A 12,869-nucleotide genomic window follows, 5' to 3' on the forward strand; every position below is an offset into this window, starting at 1 on the left:
TCAGCTCACTGCAAGCTCCGCCTCCTGGGTTCACGCCATTCTCCTGCCTCAGCCTCCCAAGTAGCTGGGATTACAGGTGCCCGCCACCTCGCCCGGCTAGTTTTTTGTGTCTTTTTTTAGTAGAGACGGGGTTTCACCGTGTTAGCCAGGATGGTCTCGATCTCCTGACCTCGTGATCTGCCCGTCTTGGCCTCCCAAAGTGCTGGGATTACAGGCTTGAGCCACCGTGCCCGGCCTACATTAGTATTTTAAATATTTCATCATTTCTTCTTAAACTGTGTTCATGAAAGAGTCAATATGTCAGAGTTTTATGTTCTTCCATTATAAGAGACATCAATGTCCTTATTACTTGGGAGACTTGTCTGAACACTTCTTCCAGGTCCAAGACGGTAATGGATATCCATCCGAGGAACAGGACGCCTGACTCGCTGATGCTTCCACGAGCACTTGAGGTTTCCCTACAGAAAAGAAAACGTGTGAAATAAGCTCACTGGCTGGGCAGAGTGGTTCGCTCCTATAATACCAACACTTTGTGAAGCCAAGGTGGGAGGATCACTTGGGCCGAGGAGTTCAAGATGAGCCTGGGCAACATAGCAAGACCTTGTCTCTGAAAATAATAAAATAAAATAAGCTCATGGAGCATGGCACTTTCTGGAAATAGTTTCAAAGCTGCCTACAGTACAGGCTACCCATTTACTCCAGGGCAGTTTGTGCTTCTGGGAGGATGTCTCATTCAGAATGACTCCAGACCTCCGGTAATTTCTTCTTTCCTCCTTGCCATGCAACCTTCTGGTTGGGCAGCCTTGACACCTCTCTGCTACACACCATTTTTCCATTGCCAGCCTCCCCCTGGAGAGAGCTGAGGTACAGACCTCCACCTGCTTGCATGCCTTAAAATGATTCTTAGCTTCAGGAGAAGTTGGACTTCTCATTGTTTTGTAAGCCAAAGAAATGAAAATTATTAAAAACAAATAAATGAGAGATAAAATGACTTTCAGCCTTTCCTTAACATGCCCTTTCAAAATACTAAAATTAATAAAGTCACAACACTAATCCATATTCAGAGACAATGTGAAATAAGTCTTTCAGCCTCTGAGGATACACACAGAAAGAGATATATGGCCAGGTGCAGTGGCTCTCGCCTGTAATCCTAGCACTTTGGGAGGGCAAGGTATGAGGATCCCTTGAGGCCAGGAGTTTGAGATCAACCTGGGCAACAAAGGGAGGCCCCCTCTCTACAAAAATAGTTTTAAAATTAGCTAAGCATGGGGGACCGTGCCTTAGTCCCAGCTACTCAGGTGGCTTAGGAGGATCACTTGAGCCCAGGAATTTGAAGCTATGGGGATCTATGATTGTGCCATGGCACCCCAGACTACATGATAGAGTGAGACCTGGTGTTAAAAATGAAACAAAACAAAATAACATAAAAAATAAAGAGATATATGATCAATGGCAGCAGATATGAGAGTAAAATTTCAAAACACTTCAGCATACAAAAATAGTTTTAATACCCCTTCTAAGCCATTACTTAGCTCTTCCTAGTTAAGACTAATAAAGAATTAAGGAATTAAAAAATAAAAATTAAATTCTTGGCAATTTAACTTACTTCTTATATTCAGCGTGAACATTTTGGTAAATTGGGCATCACCATTTTCTGCATGGAATATATATTCTCCTGGCTGGTGCTTATGATTGCAAAACTTGGATATGCTGTTTGAAAAAGAATTAAAGACAGATTTAGCCTGATTGCTACAAGAGATGCTGCAACTAATGACAGTGTGCATGGGAGGAGTCTTCCTTGAAATGCTCCTTACTTGCTAAAGTTCACTGGAAAAGGAGATGTCCATATTCTAGACCCTTGCTACTCAAAGTGTGGTCCACAGACAGGCAGCATCAACATCGCCATTGGTATCATCTGGGAGCTTGTTACAATTGCAAGATTTCAGGTCCCATCTCAAATCACTGACTCAGAATCTGCATTTTAAGATGATCACCATGTGAGTCAAATGCCCACTGAGAGTTGGGAGTGACCGAAGATCCTCAGTGAGACAAGGAAGTTCCTGCCCCTCTTGTTCTGGATAGTCTGACTTCTCAGATCTTGTGCAGGTGGAGGAGCCTGTAGTTCAGAGGTCCCCAACCCCCTGGCCGCAGACTGGTACCTGTCCATGGCCCATTAGGAACGGGGCCACACAGCAGGAAGTGAGCAGCAGGCAAGCCAGCTTTACCGCCTCCTGTCAGAGCAGCAGAGGAATTAAAGTCTCACAGGAGCACAAACCCTACTGTGAATTGCAATACCAGGGATCTAGGTTGTGTGTTCCTTATGAGAATCTAATCCCTGATGATCTGAGGTGGAACAGTTTCATCCCAAAACAAACCCCTACCCCCAATCTATGGAAAAACTGTCTTCCACAAAATGGATCCCTGGTGCTAAAAACGTTGAGGACTGCTGCTGTAGCTGCCCTGCTTCCTGAAATGATGGTCCAAGGCAGGACCTATGACCAACCCTTGACTCACATAGCAATGAACCATGATGAGGGCTCAAATCCACTGAGCTTGTGCAGAAACTTCTGAGTGCTCTCACAGGCTCTAGTGCCTACTTGGAGCACTCATCAACCACTCGATATTTTGAAATGGATAACCTGATCTTGGGGACTGTCCACCATGCCCAGCAGGCCTGTGGGTTGCTGAATACTGCAGTGAGATGTTGGATGGTGCAGGAGAGGCAGGGGAGCAAGGAGCTGTTGAATATGCCTTCATGCACTCACAGTAACAAAATTGGAGAAAAAGAAAAAAAATTCCCTTCAAACGGAAAAAGATATCTAAGGCTTGTTCCGAAGATATCTAACTCGACCTCCACATAGCCTACTTAAAGTTTTTTGTTTTGTTTGTTTGTTTGTTTGTTTGTTTTCTTGAGACGGAGTCTTGCTCTATCGCCCAGGCTGGAGTGCAGTGGCACGATCTTGGCTCACTGCAAGCTCTGCCTCCCGGGTTCACGCCATTCTCCTGCCTCAGCCTCCCGAGTAGCTGGGAATACAGGTGCCCGCCACCACGCCCGGCTAATTTTTTGTAATTTTTAGTAGAGATGGGGTTTCACCGTGTTAGCCAGGATGGTCTCGATCTCCTGATCTCGTGATCCATCTGCCTCAGCCTCCCAAAGTGCTGGGATTACAGGCATGAGCCACCACGCCCAACCTAGCCTACTTAAAGTTTAAAAAACAAAAAGACCCTGCCTGGCAGGTTAGGAAGACGAGTCAGAGTGGACGCAGCTTTAGACGAGAAGTGTGGAGGATGCAAAAGACCTAAAAAGTATAGCTATCTTCAAAGATACTTAAACTGGGTGGGTAGACAGGATCCATACAAGTGGAATCGTTAAAGCATTAAACTGAAGACCAGCAGATGATCAAAGAAGGCAGAGGTCTGTGTTGGTGGGAAAGGTTCAGGGGCTTCACAGAGGAGGTAGAGCTTGAGCTGGATCCTCACAAATGAGTTGGTTTTGGTAAGAGGGCAAAAGAGAAGGCATCTAAGGAGGAGACAAAGGAGCAACTGAAGGTGCCAGACAGGAAGCCATAGGGCCGCAGTGAGGAGGAGCAGCGAGCCTCTCACGGGAGCAGAATATCATGAACAGTATTTTATTTACTTATTTTATTTATGTATTTATTGATTGATTGATACAGAGTCTCACCCTGTCACCCAGGCTGCAGTGCAGTGGCACAATCTCGGTTTACTGCAACCTCCACCTCCCAGGTTCAAGCAATTCTCCTGCCTCAGCCTCCTGAATAGCTGGAATTACAGGTGCCCGCCACCACACCTGGCTAATTTTTTGTAGTTTTAGAAGAGACGGGCTTTCACCATATTGGCCAGGGTGATCTCGGTCTCTTGACCTCGTGATCCGCCTGCCTCAGTCTCCCAAAGTGGTGGGATGAATTATACGTTTTAAAAACACAAATTGCTTATTTTCTATAACAGTGCATACTGCCCTGAGCATTGCAATAAACTTTTTTTTTTTTTTTTGAGATGGAGTCTCGCTCTGTCACCCAGGCTGGAGTTCAGTGGCACGATCTTGGCTCACTGCAACTTCTGCCTCCTGGGTTCAAGTGATTCTCCTGCCTCAGCCTCCCAAGTAGGTGGGATTACAGGTGCACACCACCACGCCTGCTAATTTTTGTATTTTTCGTAGAGATGGGGTTCACCATGTTGGCCAGGCTCGTCTTGAATTCCTGACCTCGTGTGATCCACTCTCCTTGGCCTCCAAAAGTGCTGGGATTACAGGCATGAACCACTGCACCTAGCCTTAATTTTATTTTATTTTATTTTATGTAATTTTTCTGTGGAGATGGGGTCTCACTATGTTGCCCAGGCTGGTCTCAAACTCCTGGCCTCAAGCCATCCTCCCACCTTGGCCTCCCAAAGTGCTGGGATAACAGGTATGAGTCATGGTGCCTTGGCCTATGAACAGTGTTTTATATTCACCTGCTGATGGCAGCAAAAGTTTACTGGAATTTTAAAGGCAGTTGTAGCAATTCAAGAACTCATTCATTCATTCATTCATTCATTCAACTGTCAATGTTAGAACGTGTTTGTGATGGTAATTGAGGACACAACAGCAAATTCAAAAAACTGGGTTTCTGTTCTCACAGAATTTACAATTTGATGGTGAAGGTAGAGGGTTAATAAGCAGTTAGAGTGTGGGAAGTTTCTGCGATAGGAGAAGTAAAAGTTCAGATTTGAGGTTTTGGAGCATGACAAGAGGAGTGTTGTTTAATGTAAGAGAATGGGAAAGGAGAGAAAAGAGCAAACCCAAGAGGCACCAGAAAAAAAGAAATGGCAGGGGCTGGATTGGATACACAAGATAAAGAGGAGAAGAGAATCCCAGTTGGTCCCCAAGACTCAAAACATGCCTGTGATCCCAACACTTTGGGAGGCTGAGGTGGGTGGACTGCTTGAGGCCAGAAGTTTGAGACCAGCCTGGGCAACCTAGTAAGATCCCATCTCTACAAAAAAAATCCACAAAATGCCACTGCGTAATTGCAGCTTTTGAGCCCATGTTTGTGTGACACCAATGTTCTGTGCCCTGAACTCCTAAGCCAAGGTAATTCTGACTGTGTGTTGTGAACGAGAGAATTCATCTCTCTGACCTATCGGAATTTCAGGCAGTTAAAAGTTGACCTTTGGGTGGGTGCAGGGGCTCGCATCTGTAATCCCAGCACTCTGAGAGGCCAAGGAGGATGCATTATTTGAGCCCAGGAGTTCGAGATCAGCCTGGACAACATGGCGAGACTTTGTCTCTACAGATTTTTATTTTTTTAATTAGCTGGGTGCGATGGCACACACCTGTGGTCCCAGCTACTCGGGAGGCCGAGGTAGGGGAATCGCTGGAGCCACTGTACTCCAGCCTGGGCAATAGAGCAAGACCCAGACTCAAAAAAAAAGGCTGAGCATTGAATAAGGTGTTTAACCTTGTTTTACTTTGTTAACAAGAAGCCTAAAGAAGTAAAAAAGAGGAATTTCTTATCCTGACCTATTTCTGGACAAAAAGGAGGAAATCACTGGTGAAGTGGAGACAATAGAAAGATCAGGGGAAAGCCAGATTACAACCCTAGGGAGGAGAAGAGGAAACAGAGCTCCATGCCGGTGCCCGACCTCAGGAAGGCAGTGTGGAAGAGGCTGGCATGGAAGTGGCCCAAGAGAAGAAAGACGTGAGCTTCTAACAGGGAAAGTGTGATTCTCTCTGGACTATGGCCAAAGACCCTGAAAAAGGAGAAGAGAGGAGGTAATAAAGCCAGTGTGGCTCACCAGGGACCATGTCAGAGACACCAGTCAATTCAGTGGAAAAAGAAATGACCAGTACAATTACTTCTCATGAGGCAGACCAAAGCAAAATGTTTCATAAACGTTCTTCTTCCTCAGTCTTCTGTGCTGTCTTAACAGAGTGTGGTTTGCCACAGTTTAGAAGAGATAGCACCTGAAATATTTTTCACTCTTCTGAACAAACACCAGGTAGGAAATTGGTCACATAAACAGCAGGAACACAAAACTGTATATCCAGATCGCTTTAAACTACCTTTCCTCATGCTTACGACAGTTAACCCTGGAAACAATGACAACTACAATGACAACTGTGTCCTGACCCCATGGGAATTCCAAGGGGACTAACCAGTTAGGCTGATTGGGAGATGCAAAGCTTCCTCTTTCGCCTAGGGGTTTTCTATAAATGGCCAGCTGACAGGAGACGGATGTCAGGACATTTGAGTTTACAGTGAAACAGTGTCTCGGGGTCTAAAATGATGTGTTCTGGTTACAACTAAGAAAAGGGGTTTCTTGGCTGGGAACGATGGCTCACGCCTGCAATCCCAGCACTTTGGGAGGCTGAAGGAGAAGGATCACTTGAGGTCAGGAGTTCAAGACCAGCCTGGCTAACATGGTGAAACTCCATCTCTACTAAAGATACAAAAAATTAGCTGGGCGCGGTGGCGCGTGCCTGTAATCCCAGCTACTCAGGAGGCTAAGGCAGGAGAAAAGCTTGCGTTTGAGGTTGCAGTGAGCTAAGATCATGCCATTGCACTCCAGCCTGGGCGACAGGGCGAGACTCCATCTGAAAAAATAATAATAATAAATAAAAATACAAAATAAAAAAAACCTCAAAGAAAGAGAAAGGAAAAAAAGTAAAGTTGATACTCATCAACAGGAGTTAGTTAAAATAAAAATTTCTAAAAAGTGGAATACTATGCAGCCATTAAAACAATAAGGTAGATATAACAACATACTTATTAATATAGAAAGATGCTCATGATATATTTTAAGTGAAAAATCAGACTACAAATGGTACATTATTTCATGTTTATACAAAGATCCACATTGTATGTTTCTATCATGGTGGTTACATAGAAAAAGTCTGCAATGTTATCTCTGGAGGCGGAATTATGGTGTTTTTTTTAAGGCAATTTCAGAAAAAAAAAGAATGAATAAAGGGTGTTGGCTTTGCCTTCTGTGACTGGGCAAGTAATTTAGCCTCAATTTCCACATTTCATAAAATGGGATTATGAGGGTTAAATGAGGTAATACACCTCTAGGATTTTGCACATGATAAGAACTCAAAGAAGGATCTTTTATTCTCGCAGAATGGCTTCATAAGATATGGTTAATAACTTACAACTGAGTGGGGTCTTGGGCAGACCTGCAGCCAGGAATGCTGTCTCAAACTGCAGAAGTGAACAGGAACGGGATTTAGGTAGGAGCTGCTGGTATTTCACTAGACTCAAACTTTTCCCTCATTTTCCCTCCTTTCTGTCTATGCTCAAGGCTCAACTCCTTCAGAAAACAGGGGGAAAAAAAAAGCTCCTCTCCCAGGCTCCATAATCTTCCGTAATTGTGTGTCACTCATTTCATGTGACAGCCTGCTTTTCAGTTTGTGGTTCTTCTGAGCAGGACCCTGGCTCACCACCCAGAACCCAAACGACCACCACACAGCTGTTTAGCCCGTAAGCACTCGGTTAGTGCCTACTGTGGGCAAAACTTAGATTCACAGAGTTGGAAAATTAAATATTTCAGGAACAAGGAAAACATCAGGCTTAGGCAAGGCTAAGGAGAAGGTTTCAGAAGAGGTTACGAAGTAATTTCAACAGTCCCATTCCTTTTTTTTCCCCATGAAATCGGAGAAAGCTAAGGTAGATTTGGTATTTGTAATTAAGTCTGTAGAGATACTAAATTATACAAACGAATGGGTGAAATATCCTGGAAACCTTTATCAGGACCAGGACACCAGGACGGCTAGAAAGTTATAATTTAATAAAATGTAAACATATAAAGGCAAGCCCTAGTAAACTTTGGCGTCATATTTGAGGAAGTAAATTGGAGAAATGAAGCCATGAAAGTGGGGAAGCCGAGAGATTTCTGGTGCACATACCATGACCACACCAAAGTTTTTTCAGGGGTACTCTTATTACAGGGCCCTTTCGGTTACAGATTTTTTTAAAGTTGTATCACTTTTCCTATGAAATCTTGATACATGACTAAAATACTGTACTTCACAAACCAAATTCGGCTCAATTAAATTGTTGAATCTAGGTGGTAGGTAAAGAATGCTCATGCACTATTATTTCAACTTATTAGTAAATTTGAAACTTTCTATAATAAAAAGTCAAAAGGAAAGATGGGTGCAGTGCCACACACCAAGTTGCAGCTACTCAGGAGGCTAAGGCAGGAGGATCACTTGAGCCCAGGAGTTAGAATCCAACCTGGGCAACATAGCGAGACCCTGACTCTGAAAAGCAAAAAGAAGCCAGGCAAGGTGGCTCATGGCCGTAATCCCAGCACTTTGCAAGGCCGAGGCGGGTGGATCATGAGGTCAGGAGTTCGAGACCAGCCTGGCCAAGATGGTGAAACCCCCGTCTCTACTCAAAATACAAAAATTAGCCAGGCAGGGTAGCGCATGCCTGTAGTCCCAGCTACTCAAGAGGCTGAGGCAGGAGAATCACTTAAACCTAGAAGATGGAGGCTGCAGTGAGCCGAGATTGAGCCACTGCACTCTAGCCTGGGCGACAGAGCAAGACTCCGTCTCAAAAAAAAAGCAAAAGGAAGGGCCGGGCGTGCTGGTTCACACCTGTAATCCCAGCACTTTGGGAGGCCAAGGTGGGCATATCATTTGAGGTCAGGAGTTCAAGACCAGCCTGGCCAACATGGCGAAACCCCGTCTCTACTAAAAATACAAAAAAATTCACTGGGCAGGGTGGATCATGCCTGTAATCTCAGCTACTAGGGAGGCTGAGGCAGGAGAATCACTTGAACCCGGGAGACAGAGGTTGCAGTGAGCCAAGATCACACCACCGCACTCCAGCCTGGGTGACAGAGTGAGACTTAGTCCAAAAAAAAAAAAAGCAAAAAGAAAGAAAAGTGTAAATGACCCCTGACTGTAATCTAGTCTGCCATCCCCATCTCAACACAGAGCCTCGTGTGGAAAGAAAAAGAATTTAGAGCACTCAGAGGTGTGTTCAAATTTTGTGTTGTTCATTTCTTGTTCAGTATTTTGAGCACGTTTTTTCATGAAGAAGGAGGGCCCATCTTTCCTTTGCTGTGCATCGTCAGTGGCCCACAACACCTGGTACATTATTATTACCAACAATGCACATTATTAGCACAAACACTTAGCTCTTCAAGAACTTTTCAATACAATAAACACTGAGTATTAGGTGTTGTGCTAAGAACCACGTGTGTGGTCCTTGAAGTGAAGAGGATGCTGTTGACTCATCTTTGGCCCAGACTGCACTGTGAACTGCATTCCAGATATGATGATGCATTCATTCATATATGAAACACACACTTACTGAACGAGGCATTGTCCAAAGATAGAGAAATATGGCAGCACACCTAATCTTAGGGTTGATAAACTCCCTGGTGAGATGCAACATACAAGGAGGTAACTCAACCAGATAAGTAGGAATGAGTGAGGTACAAAACGCTATAGGAGTCAGGATCTCCCCTAATTCATTCATTTGGCTACCTCTATAGGATAACAACCTGGGGTCATGGGTATGGATTGTGGCCACGGAATGAAGCTACAGGAAGCAGCCCACTGGCCCATGACCCATATGTCAGTGACACGGTCCCCAACTGGCGATTCTGTAAAATCTCAAAAGGTTATACCAGATATCACCAGCACAGTGGCAATCTGTGTACATTCTGGGGGGAGAGGGAAAGCAACATTACCTTACTCACTCTGGCAGCCCTTCACAGCATCACACCCATCAAGAGGATATTAAAGTCATATTTGTTGAACTAAATTGAATTGACCTCTTATCTCTTTGAATCAGGTTCAGAAGAGATTCCCATAATGCTAAGAGCTTATCTAACATGGGGATAGGATACAAAGGAGAGAGGGGACAGTCATATACTGATTTCCTTCTGAACACAAGCCAAGTGGTAATCAAGTCAACTAGGGTAGAGAGGGGCTGAATCCCCAACCTTCCACATTTAAAAGCTTGATGGGCCAGGCACGGTGGCTCACATCTGTAATCCCAGCACTTTGGGAGGCCAAGGCAGTTGGATCACTTGAGGTCAGGAGTTCAAGACCAGCCTGGCCAACATGAAGAAACCCGTCTCTATTTAAAATACAAAAAATTAGCTGGGCATGGTGGCGTGCACCTATAATCCCAGCTACTCGGGAGGCTGAGGCAGGAGAATTGCTTGAACCCAGGAGCTTTTGGTGAGCCAAGATCGTGCCACTGCACTTCAGTCTAGGCGACAGAGTGAGACTCTGTCTCAAAAAAAAAAAAAAAGCTTGATGTTTCTGAATAAGAGCTTATGACGACTGTGGGGTGATGCCTCTAAGGCAATGGTTCTCAAAAAAAATTGCCAGGGGTTATTTTTCTCAATTTGGCAGTGTCTGGAGATATTTTTGGTTGTCACACTGGGAAAGGGGAACGTGGTCCTGGCATCCATTGAGAGGAGGCCAGGGACGCTGAAAAGTATCCTACAACGCACAGGACAGTCCTCCACAACAAAGAATTATCCAGCTCAACATGTCAGCAGTGCCACTGTTGACAAACCCTGAGTTTGGGGGAGTGTGTTTCAGTCAACTCCCAGACCAGTCTGCATTCTTAATTACCTTAAAAATGAATGCTCTGAACATTGGGGGTTTCAGTAACAGACAGCAGACAACTCCATGCAAACCCTGCACTGAGATTCTAAAAGTCCCAACAAGGGACTTTTAGTACAAATTCCTTTTAGGTATAAAGAGTAGCACAATAATCATGAAACAAACACGTAGCAGAACCAAGATGAAAAGAACTCCTACTCTTCATCTGGAACAGTGCTAGCCAATGAAATACAATGTCAGTCATGACTGCAAGCCTTGCATATCATTTATAAATTCTGTTGGCTATATAAAGTAAAAGGAAGCAGGTGAAATTAAGTTGAATAATAGATTTCATTGAGTGCAATATATCCAAAATACTATGATTTTAATATATAATCAACATAAAAATTGTTTTAATTTTATTATTATTTTTTTCTTTTCAAGGCAGGGCTTTGCTCTGTCATCCAGGCTGGAGTGTGGTGGTGTGATCACGGTTACTGCAGCCTTGACCACCTGAACTCAATCAATCCTCCAACCTCAGCCTCCCAAGTAGCTGGGACTAAAGGTGTACACCACCACACTCAACTCATTTTTGTATTTTTTGTGGAGATGGAATTTTGCCATGTTACCCAGGCTGGTCTCAAACTCCTAGGCTCAAGCGATCCACCCACCTTGGCCTCATAAAGTGCTGGGATTACAGGTGTGACCCATTTTATTTATTAAAAAATAAAATTTATTTTATAAAATATAAAATAAAATTTATATTTTATAGCCAATATAAAAATTATTAATAATATATTTTACATTCTTTTTTCATACTAAGTCTTCAAAATCTAGTGTGTATTTTACAATTAGAGTACATCTCAATTTGGACCAGACACATTTCAAGCTCTCAATATCCACATGTGGTTGGTGGCTACTGTACAGGACAGCACAGATTCCTACCTGTGGTAGGAATCACCAAAGGTTCTCATTAAAAAAGCAGAGTCTGAGCATTTTGCCCCAATTTTGAGTCAGCATGTCTGGAATGGGAGTCAGGAATCCACATTTTGAGCATTTGCTCAGATGATTCTTATATAGTTGTTCAACAGATCACATGCTGAGAAAAGATGATTTATTCTAGTCCATTGACTTGTTTGAAAGATAACATGTGCGTCTCAGTCTCTCATAGTCTAGTCCAAAACCATGTTCCATAGCATTAGTTTAAAGAGACAAGAGATGTCATAACTATAGAAGATATAGGGGGGCCAGGCGTAAACCTGGGAGGCGGAGCTTGCAGTGAGCTGAGATCCGGCCACTGCACTCCAGCCTGGGCGACAGAGTGAGACTCCGTCTCAAAAAAAAAAAAAAAAGAAGATATAGGGGAAGGTTGTTTTTTGTTTTCCAAAGAAAGAATGGAGAATTCCTCCCACAAGAGAACCTTTCGGCTGGGTGCAGTGCTCACACCTGTAATCCCAGCACTTTGGGAGGCCCAGGTAGGGTGAATCTCCTGAGCTCAGGAGCCCGAGACCAGCCTGTGCAACATGGCAAAACCCTGTCTCTATCAAAAATACAAAAAATTAGTCAGGTGTGGTGGTGTGCGCCTGTGGTCCCAGCTACTTGAGAGGCTGAGGTGGGAGGATCACTTGAGCCTGGGAGGTGGAGGTTGCAGTGAGCCAAGATTGCACCAATGCACTACAGCCTGGGTGACAGAGTGAGACCTCATCTCAAAAAAAAAAAAAAGAAAGAAAGAAAGAAAAAGAAAAGAAAAATTGTTTTTCCTAAAAAAAGAATCTTGCATAGTTTCTCATACAAATCCCGAGGAAAACAACATTTTCCTTCAGCTCTTATTATTGGGCTATTTCTTTTTTGTTTGTTTGTTTGTTTGTTTTTTGTTTTTTGTTTTTTGTTTTTGTTTTTTTGAGACGGAGTCTCGCTCTGCCGCCCAGGCTGGAGTGCTGTGGCCAGATCTCAGCTCACTGCAAGCTCCGCCTCCCGGGTTCACGCCATTCTCCTGCCTCAGCCTCCCGAATAGCTGGGACTACAGGTGCCCACCACCTCGCCCGGCTAGTTTTTTGTATTTTTTAGTAGAGACGGGGTTTCACCGTGTTAGCCAGGATGGTCTCGATCTCCTGACCTCGTGATCCGCCCGTCTCGGCCTCCCAAAGTGCTGGGATTACAGGCTTGAGCCACCGCGCCCGGCCTATTGGGCTATTTCTGCATGTATTTTCTGAAAATTTAAATCAATACACCTATGAGTAATGTTTTTCTGTTTTTAAGGAGTTTTACTTCCTCAATCATCTGCAAATGTTTTAGGGGA

At 44.0% G+C, this 12,869-nt stretch overlaps 1 protein-coding gene across 2 annotated transcripts in view; it reads right to left on the reverse strand.

Moving 5' to 3' along the window:
• FLT3 (fms related tyrosine kinase 3) overlaps positions 1-12,869 on the reverse strand; it is a 104,972-nt gene that overhangs the window by 32,881 nt on the left and 59,222 nt on the right. For both annotated transcript variants that reach the window (XM_010362418.2, XM_030922439.1), the window contains 2 exons: positions 1,607-1,710; positions 350-458 (listed from right to left, as the gene is read on the reverse strand). In XM_010362418.2, the coding sequence (XP_010360720.2) occupies positions 350-458; positions 1,607-1,710 (213 nt within the window). The remainder of the gene's footprint in view (positions 1-349; positions 459-1,606; positions 1,711-12,869) is intronic.

The sequence above is a fragment of the Rhinopithecus roxellana genome, chromosome 18, assembly GCF_007565055.1.
Source record: "Rhinopithecus roxellana isolate Shanxi Qingling chromosome 18, ASM756505v1, whole genome shotgun sequence".
Classification (NCBI taxonomy): Eukaryota; Metazoa; Chordata; class Mammalia; order Primates; family Cercopithecidae; genus Rhinopithecus; species Rhinopithecus roxellana.